The 9,305-nt window shown below is 30.2% G+C and overlaps 1 protein-coding gene across 1 annotated transcript; it reads left to right on the top strand.

Annotated features, from left to right (window-relative positions):
- The first annotated feature begins 1,206 nt into the window (after positions 1-1,206).
- Positions 1,207-3,946, top strand: LOC141677292 (histidine-containing phosphotransfer protein 1-like). The gene is made up of 6 exons (XM_074483152.1): positions 1,207-1,266; positions 1,511-1,641; positions 2,905-2,973; positions 3,263-3,334; positions 3,428-3,500; positions 3,819-3,946. Exons 1-6 carry the CDS (start codon positions 1,207-1,209, stop codon positions 3,870-3,872), a joined length of 459 nt encoding a protein of 152 aa, XP_074339253.1. The 3' UTR covers positions 3,873-3,946.
- The last annotated feature ends 5,359 nt before the right edge of the window (positions 3,947-9,305 follow it).

Below are 9,305 nucleotides of genomic sequence, written 5' to 3'. Positions count from 1 at the left end.
TTAGAAATGAGATTATGAGAATAGTATCGATATTCCTAAATATCCCTAGTCGAGTAATATTATGAAGGAACAATAATAATGCATTAAGACTAGTGTGTTTATTGACTAATGATCCTATCTCACTGATCATAGGTGTAGTGATACTAAAGTCAAAAATACAGACACATGTAAATATACATGATGTTGGATAGGCCCAATGTGATATTTTACATATCTGTAAACAACTGTATTTAATATTTTAAATAATGTATACAACCAGTAATCATTAGTTTTTGAACTCAAACTGACAACTACAAAAACAAACGTAACACTATAAAATAATTTTCTAGATATTATATAATAAATGTGTAATTATGATTTAAAAATATTAATGGCAATTCATATTTTATCCATAAAATAAATGTGTATATTCAACTTTTTTTAATATTTTGAATTAGAAAAGAAAAAAATTATCATGTTCATGTTTTATCCATAACCATATTTTTTCCTTTTATTAGAAAATAAAAAAGTGATGCTATGTTAAAATGTCACATTTACCATATAGTATGTCATGAAAATATATTTTCCATTATTTTATTCTTTTTTTTATTTAATGTATCTTGAAATATTTTGTCATAATTTATAAAACTAAATGACTTTGTTGATATACTACATATTCTTATAAAAGTATTCAAGGTATTTCTTTTTTGCTAAATTCTCCAAGGTATTTCATATAACCTATCACATTTTTCCATCAAAATACTACTTTAAAATATTAAAATATGATTACATTTACAACTTCATTAGCATAATTAATGTATTTACTTTTATTTAATAAAATATTATACAATATATTGAAGAAAGGGTCCAACAATACTGTCTTGGTGAGAAATCAAGAATTATGCAGTGTTATAAGACAAAAGAGTAGCAAGCATATAAATACAAATCCAGCAAAAAGAAATGAAAAAAGCATCGAGAGTCCATTTGTGAACCGTAGAGAACCAACAAAGCGAGGTTAGTCTTCTTGAATTTGGCATTTTTTCTCTCTATTTTGTACATTCATTTTATCAATTCACTTTTAATATTTTATGTATAACCACACACATAAATACCCATATACACACACACACACACATATATATATATATAATTAATTATATCAACTTGTGTTTGTTGTGTATTAACCAAAATTTTGAAGGTTTATTTGCATTTGCAGCTATCTTAAACATGGAAGTGGAACAATTGCAGAAGAGATATATTGAATATGTGGGATCATTGTTTAATGAGGTTAGATCGATAATTTAGTTATGTCATTGTAACATCTTCGTAACTAGTCGATTCCTTTATTATTTTGTTTTATTCATATGCGCAGATTTAAAAAAATAAATTAATGATGAAAAAATGTTAAAACTATATTTTAGGCAACACTTTTCCTCACATATGCCTTGCTTGATCTGTTATTGGTTTTAGACATTTATGTAAAGTTTGTGATTTGATTAAATTTTTATGTGTTTCTTTTTTTGGTTGTAAGGGGTACTTGGACCATTTGTTTACACAACTGCAACAACTCCAAGATCTGAGCAACCCTGGATTTGTGGCTGATATGATATCTACGTACTTTGAAGAATCTGAAAAACTTCTTAATGATGTCACCGAAGTTATGTTAGTACTCTCGCTCTCTCTCTCTCACTCTGTATGTGTGTGTAATATCTTTCCTCAAAGGTATCACAATTTTTCTAATATATCTATAATATATAAATTCTCTATTTTGATTGTGATTGAAATTTTAAACATTTAAGTGAACAGATTAAATAGTTAATTTGTACAAAGGAGAAAACAAGATTACAGAATGATAAAAAAAATGAAAAATAAGGTATTTATGGTTTCAGATTTGGCTCACATTTTGTACATGAAAGTTAATAATTGTAAGCATCGGTTGTGATGAGGTATATTAATAAAATTTTATTTTTTGAAAATATAATGAGGTTTGAGGCTAAGTGTCATTTAATATTTTGTCTAAAACATATAATATACATTGTGAGTTAAGATATATTAACAACGAGGGTGATACAATCCACAATGTGTCAACTTGGTGGTCAGGTGAAATGGGACAATGAGATCCCAATTTTTCATTGTTAGGATGTGTTGAAAATGTTATTGTAAATTTTGGGTAAAAAGATTTGAGATTTTAAATGATATTTGATATAATTAATGGAAAATGATATTATGCAATAAATAAAGATTTGAGGATTTGGATACTTGTTGGAAGATGTAATTTATTATCAGTAATATAATTTGATTCGGAAGACAAAACATGATATATTTGGAAATGTTAATTAGTTTTAGGTAGATATTTGGCATTTGATTGGGTAAATAAATAATCATCCGAGGATAGCGATTGCTGATTCAAGGATAGATGTATTTATTAAAAATTTGAAATTGGTTAAATATAATCTGAGTTACTCATCATACAAGTAAATTTGAAATAATATGTTGTATAAGTAAAATATCATGCCACATGTTGTTGTCACCCCTCTTAGCAACCATGTTGAAGTCACTTCTAGGAGGTTGAAGGCACGCTTAGTTATTACTTTGTGGTTGGGTGTTTATATTTTATATGAATATGAATAGTTGATATGGTTTTAACTCATAATTTCACTGCACAATGTTTTGTATTCCAATCTTGGAAAAAACTAATTCCTCTTATTTTTTGTTCCATCTCTTACAAGTTATTTCCAAAGCATTATTTCCCTAAATTTTAAAAAACTCTTATCTTTAATTTTAACTCTGCCAAATCCTATTGTGCATTCTAGGGAATTTCCAAAAAGGTTCCCACCCTCTAGGGAATTTTCGATTCCGCTACCGCACACTTGTTGAAGCACACACAATTGTTTGAACTAATTATCTCTTATGTCATTATATCAGGGATCAACAACCTATAGATTTCAAGAAGGTGGATGCTTATGTTCATAATTTAAAGGGTACTAGCTCCAGGTACATGTTTAATGTTTAAATTTAGGCTTGTATCAACATGTACTGATATAACTATAATTACAAGCAATCAAATTTATTAGTTTTCCCCAAGTTATAAATGTAGTAAACCATGGATGTACCAATACAAAATGCTTCCACATTAGTAGTGAAAGGTCGACCTGATGTACATCATTACCTTTTTTTATTTAAATGACCATTTTCTGAATCCACCTAGTCATTGGCAGATAACTAGTCTTGACCTTTGCACTAAATAATATTTTTAGATTTTAATATTATTATTTTGTCACAGCATTGGTGCTCAACGAATCAGAAATGCCTGCATTGCTTTTCATAGCTCATATGTTGAACTGAACACTGAAGCGTGAGTACTTTACTCAATGTCATACCCGTAATGTATAGTTTTGACAATCGTAATCCATTCACTAAACATAAATACATGTATGTTCAAATGCAGATGCATGAAATGTGTTGTACAAGTTAAACAAGAGTACGCAATTGTGAAGGAGAAGCTTCAGAACTTGTTTAGGGTAAGCTTTTAATTTCTTTTTATTTTTTTATGTTAAGTATGGTTGGATCATAATAATCATATTATCTTTTTCCTGTTATATCTTCTGTTTAAAAAGATTTAGTATTATTATATATATACACAAGTGTGCGTACAAGGCCAAATTCATCGCTACCCACATGTTGTGTGGTAACTACAGTATACTAGTAGTTGTTAATGTAGTTACGTGCTGCAGTAAATCCGTTCTATCATCATTAGATATAGGATTTTCTTAAATAAGGTTTTATTTATTTATATATTATACATTCGACTAGAGTTTTGGTTCAACTTTTTGTTGCAGCTGGAGAAGCAGATTGTGGAAGCGGGTGGTGCAGTTCCTGTACTCCATAACTAAGTGGGGGGTAAACGAAACATGTGCATCTTTGAATGAATCTGTGTATTTTTGTGTGTGTTTTTTACTCTTGGTGGTTTATTTCGATGAAATTCTAGATTTTACCATTTCATTGTGGGATGATGTGAAAAATTGTGTGGTTTGTCTAAAACTTAATCTTTCGTTGAAGTCCTGATTTTGTGTTAAGACTTCAAACTACAATAAAAGTGAAGGTATGGATGTTTGTTTCTGAACCTAATATATTTTAGCAGTTTAATGGTGTATTAATATATATATTATATTTTCAATTATAACGCCTATAATTTTAGAGGTGCAATTTCTTTGAAGTTGTAACACAGGCAAATGAAATGTACGAACTTTTAATTACAAAATTTTAAATTTGTAGACCATGCATGCCGTAATGTTTGAATTCTTAGCATAAGTACCCATGGTGCTATAAGATATAATATGTATAAGATTTTAATATTCGATTATGCACAAAGATATAAATTAAGATTCTGAGTTGTTATGGTTCTTGCAATATATTTACAATTCTTTTAATTAACATTTTAGATAAAGTTTAACAATTAATTTACTACTTCCTAAAATTTTCTATTGATTATTTAATTGAATCTAATCAAAATTTTATTACTTCTCTCATTTCTTTATTTTTCAAGGTTCTTTAATATTTTCTCCCTATGTATAATGTTGCTAAGTGTAATTATAATTACAAAAAGTAATTGAATAATATGGTTAAAGAATTTGCATTATAGTGCAAACCTTGTGATCACGGAAAACTCAAAACTGAAGACAAAATTATCATAACTGAATAAAATTGGGTGTGTGTTCTATTATATTTTTTGTATTGAAACTTTTTATCTTTTATGTCATATTATATCTTAATTTGCGAACATGTCTCATATTAAGAAAGAGTAAATAAAATAAATGTGTACATAACATAATGTTATTTAATATTATTTATAATATATTCTTGGAGATCTATATGAACTCAAATCTTATACTAGACATTAGTAATATATATATATATATTTAAGTAGAATCCATTTTGCGAGAATGCTTGTAATCCAGCCATTATGTTCATTAAGAAAATAATTATAATATTGATGTATTAAAAATTGAACCTTACAACTTGATATTATATGAAAATGTATTATTAAAATTATTTAAACCTTCCATCGGGGTTCAGGTTCAGCTGAACCCCACCCTGAAGGCTCGGCTAGTAGCCCAACCCGACCAAGCCCCGATCCTAGCTCAACCACAATACGACTAGCAATCGAACCAGTTCTGATTCATTAAATTCAGTTTAAGCGTGGGTCGTTCCATTTAACATACTAGTTCGATGCCTTATATCAAATCATATTAAATAATCTTAGTTGGAACTCTTAGTGTAATAAGTAAAAAGTACTTTGAAGTTATAAGTTAATGTAATAACCCCAAATTTTGTAATCCTAATGAATAGTAATTTGTACTGCTTTTGCTGATTAATAAAAATTATCAGACCACCCTATATAAGGGTTCTTTTATGGATATTCTGAGATCATATTAGTACTCCATAATGTAAATGAGTGTATGTAAAGGTCATCAGAATTCGAATTCGAACACTTTGATTTTTCCCGAGAATCCACCAGATACTGAAAGAATTAAGTATAAGGTAACATGATTAAAAGAATTTCAATTCAAGGATTATAAGAGAGTATCATTAAAGAAATATAAAATATTAAGAAAGGTTTTAGGAAGCCCAAGTAATAAGATCCTGGATATGATCCCTCAAACGATTAACGAGAACGAGAGTTAAGTGAACTGTAAAATAAATAAGCGACCAAGGATCAAGCTTATGCAAATAACAAAGAGATTAACCAACCAATTAATTACTAATCAAGAGGATTAGAGCAAGATGATGTCATCAAAGCCATAAGTATTGCCTATTAATGATACAATTGTTTAATGGGGGTTGGATACAATTGTATAAATGTTTCGAACAAGTATAAAAATATAACAGTTCTTTATATTTCTGATAAAAACTGTTACAAACTCTCTCAAGAAATACTGATGTTCTTGAAAGCTGCTAGGTCGTTGTAATAACCCCAAAAATTTTGGAATTTTTGTAACCCTTATGAATAGTGATCTTGCTGATTATGCTGATTAAGGAAATTTTTCATGCCACACTATGTAGGAATTCTTTTATTGATATTCTGAGATCTTATTAGTACTCCATAACGTATATGAGTGTATGTAAAGATCGCCAGAATCCAAATTCGAACACTTTGATTTTTCCCGAAAATCCACCAGATACCGAAATAATTGAGTACAAGGTAACATGATTAAAAGCATTTAAATTCAAGGATTATAAACAAGGATCATTAAAGGACTATAAAATATTAAGAGAGGGTTAGGGAAGTCCAAGTAATAAGATCCCGTATATGATCCCTCAAACGATCAACGAGAACGAGAGTTAAGCGAAACATAAAACAAATAAACGTCCAAGGGGCAAGCACATGCAAGTAACACGAGAAGGAAGCTTCTAAGATAAGCTAAAACATGTGGTTAGAAGCAAGGTGACATCATCACACCACAAGAATGAGACATGTGGCAAAGTAGTGATGCAAGCAATGACATAAGCAAGTGAAAACAAGATATTTAGCCAATAGTTAACCACAACCATGCATTCTTTGCACAAATATCAAGGAAAGACAAGCAAGTAAAAGCTCTCCCCCATTTCTTTCTTCTTCCATTCGCCCTTTTGAAGAAATGAAGAAATAGATTTTCAAAACTCAAGTTCTAGGCCATGGAAAATTACAAGGTTTGTTTACTTGGATCCTATATTTCATAACTTAGTTATACCATGAGTTTAAGATCAAGATTCCATGGTTTGCTTAGCTAATCCACTCATCAAAGATGATGATGAATAGTAGTGAATATTAACTTACTTTGATTTTCTTGATTTTCATGAAAGCTTAAGGTTGATTAAGCATAGATCAAGGTTCCTAGAGGCTTGTTAGTGACTACCCACTCTCCAAGGAAGGTATAAACTCTTGAGCCCTTAGTTTTAATTTTGGTTTGTTTGGATGATAATAGTGCTTAGATGAATGGGTTTAGTTTGATGTTGATGGATGTTGGATTGTTGTTGAATTGGTGATGATTTGGTGTAGTTTAAACTTTGGAAATCGTTAGGTTATAGCCGTCGTAATGCCCGATTTTCTATAAACTGTTTTGTGATTAACTGTTGGACCCAAACACCCACTTCTATAAACTAACCACTTCCATGCTTAGATAGGTTATGTTTCAAGCTTCGTTTTGATATGTGGTTTGCTTGAATCCGATGTACGGTTTAGGAGAAACGACCGTTTTAAGTAACGGTGTTTCGCGAACGAACCTTTACCCCTCACCTTACTTTGAAACCTTGGTTAAGGCCCTTAAATGACTAATTGGGATATGAAACAATTATGTAAAGTGGATTTGACATTTGGTAGGGTACTCGCAAAAGAATCGCCTTAAAACTCTTAATGGTTAATTTATTAAAAATGGTGGAGTCGAGGGTACTCGAGCGACTTTGGTTAATTGGTTAAAGCGCAAAAGCGAACGTTAGGGTCTAATTGGTTAAAGTATAGATTCATAAGCGACTTTGGTTTAATTCCAACTTATATATTGTTTATAGGTTACCAGACTCGTCCCAAGCCATTTATCACCCCCAGTCGCTCGGGCAAGTTTTCTACCCGTTATACTGTTGTTGTGATGTATATATGTATATGCATTATCTTGTGATAAGTGCATGATTGTTATTAGCAAATTTTGCGATATGTTGGAGCATGCTGATATGGTATATATGCATGTCTGTTTCATAATCTTGATATCTAATTGTTGATTTGATTGCTTATAAGTTGCATAATACCTATGCTAGAGATAAGCAGTAGTTGCGTATACCCTTAGTATAGGGGACCTAAAGGTGAACATTTTCTAAACCGGGAGTCGATGTTCCCGAGTATATTATATACATATATATTTAAATATATATAGATATAGTTTTCAAAACTATTAATCGAATAAGGTTTATTCGATAACTTTATTTTTATTAATGAATATTACTTTGAATATTCATTCGAGGACTTATGACTCGGTTTATTTTATTTATTGAATATTAGTTGAATATTCATTCGAGGACTTATGACTCTGCTTATTTTATTAAATAATATTCTTTATTTTAATAAAGAATAATGTTTTGATAATCAAACTTATTTTTTATTATTTAAATAAAGATCGTATATCTTTGGTTATTTATTATTCATTTCAAGTATAAGTTTTAAAACTTCTACTTCAATTATTTTTATAAGGATTATCCTTTTGGGAATATTATTTAAATAATAATATTCAGATATTTTCTAATATATCGGGACTGATTTATTTCATTAAATCAGCATTACTCCAAACATTCTTAAAAATGTTTTCGAGTCTTCAAAATAATTTTTAAAAGTTAGAGCGGATCCCAAAACTCATTTTTATATTTAAGATCTTCCTTTCGAAGGGGATTTAAATATTCTCTCAAAACCTGAGGGATCCAGCTCAGTGGTGTATTTTACATTCGCAACGAGGTTGTTGTTTTGAGAAAACATCTTGATTACTTGCCCATCGTTCGGGAAGTAAGTTCATCTATTTGAGTCGGCATAAGCAACATGGGCTCAGCGGGCGTCCATGAAAGTGTAAGTGGCTCAGTGGGAGTCCATCAAATGCGTAAGTGGCTGAGTGGCAGTCCAGCATAAGATCCTATTGCGGCCAGGGTAATGACCAGTGGGGAATTCGTCCATCTACTAGTTGAAAAAGTTACTTATTGGTATCTTTGCCTGATCAGCAAGATATCAGCAAGGTGTATATATATATCGAGACTTAATGAAGTATCTCGTAACTTCATTATTTATAATGATATTTCAAAGATTGAATCTATTCAAGTCTTTTCTTGTAGTCTCATCTATGTGATGAACTTTTGAAACTGATGATACCTTGAACGGTGGTAGTTCAAGTAGTATCCGGAAAAGATATAAGTATATTGGAGTATCTTGTAACTTCATCTTTTCAACTTACATCTGGTTAATGATTATCTTATGCATGACCAAGATTTTCACAAAAACGTTGAGACAAGGTTAGATATATAAGATCACCTTGCAACAATATTTTTATACAGTTATAAACTGGAACTCTGTGTATATTATGCATGAAAGAGGACTTCCAAGATTTTGAAAAGTATATATACATATATATTGAATATTTTGTGACTTGGTCGCGTTAAGATATTAAACTTGGTTCATTTCTTCTTGACCAAGACTTTCATGAGTACTATGAGAATGCTCATATATTGTTAATTATTATACATATTATTTCGGTGGGCTTGTTGCTCACCCTTGCTTTCTTCTTTCATCACACAACAATAGATAGAAAAGATGAACG

The sequence above is a fragment of the Apium graveolens genome, chromosome 8 (genome assembly GCF_009905375.1).
Source record: "Apium graveolens cultivar Ventura chromosome 8, ASM990537v1, whole genome shotgun sequence".
In the NCBI taxonomy this organism is placed as follows: domain Eukaryota; kingdom Viridiplantae; phylum Streptophyta; class Magnoliopsida; order Apiales; family Apiaceae; genus Apium; species Apium graveolens.
This window is presented reverse-complemented; position numbering and strand designations above follow the sequence as displayed.

Coding starts and splice junctions, on each gene's coding strand:
- LOC141677292 (XM_074483152.1), top strand. CDS start 1,207: ATGGAAGTGGAACAATTGCAGAAGAGATATATTGAATATGTGGGATCA. Junction 1,642..2,904: donor AATGATGTCACCGAAGTTAT/GTTAGTACTCTC, acceptor TCATTATATCAG/GGATCAACAACCTATAGATT. Junction 3,335..3,427: donor GTTGAACTGAACACTGAAGC/GTGAGTACTTTA, acceptor GTTCAAATGCAG/ATGCATGAAATGTGTTGTAC.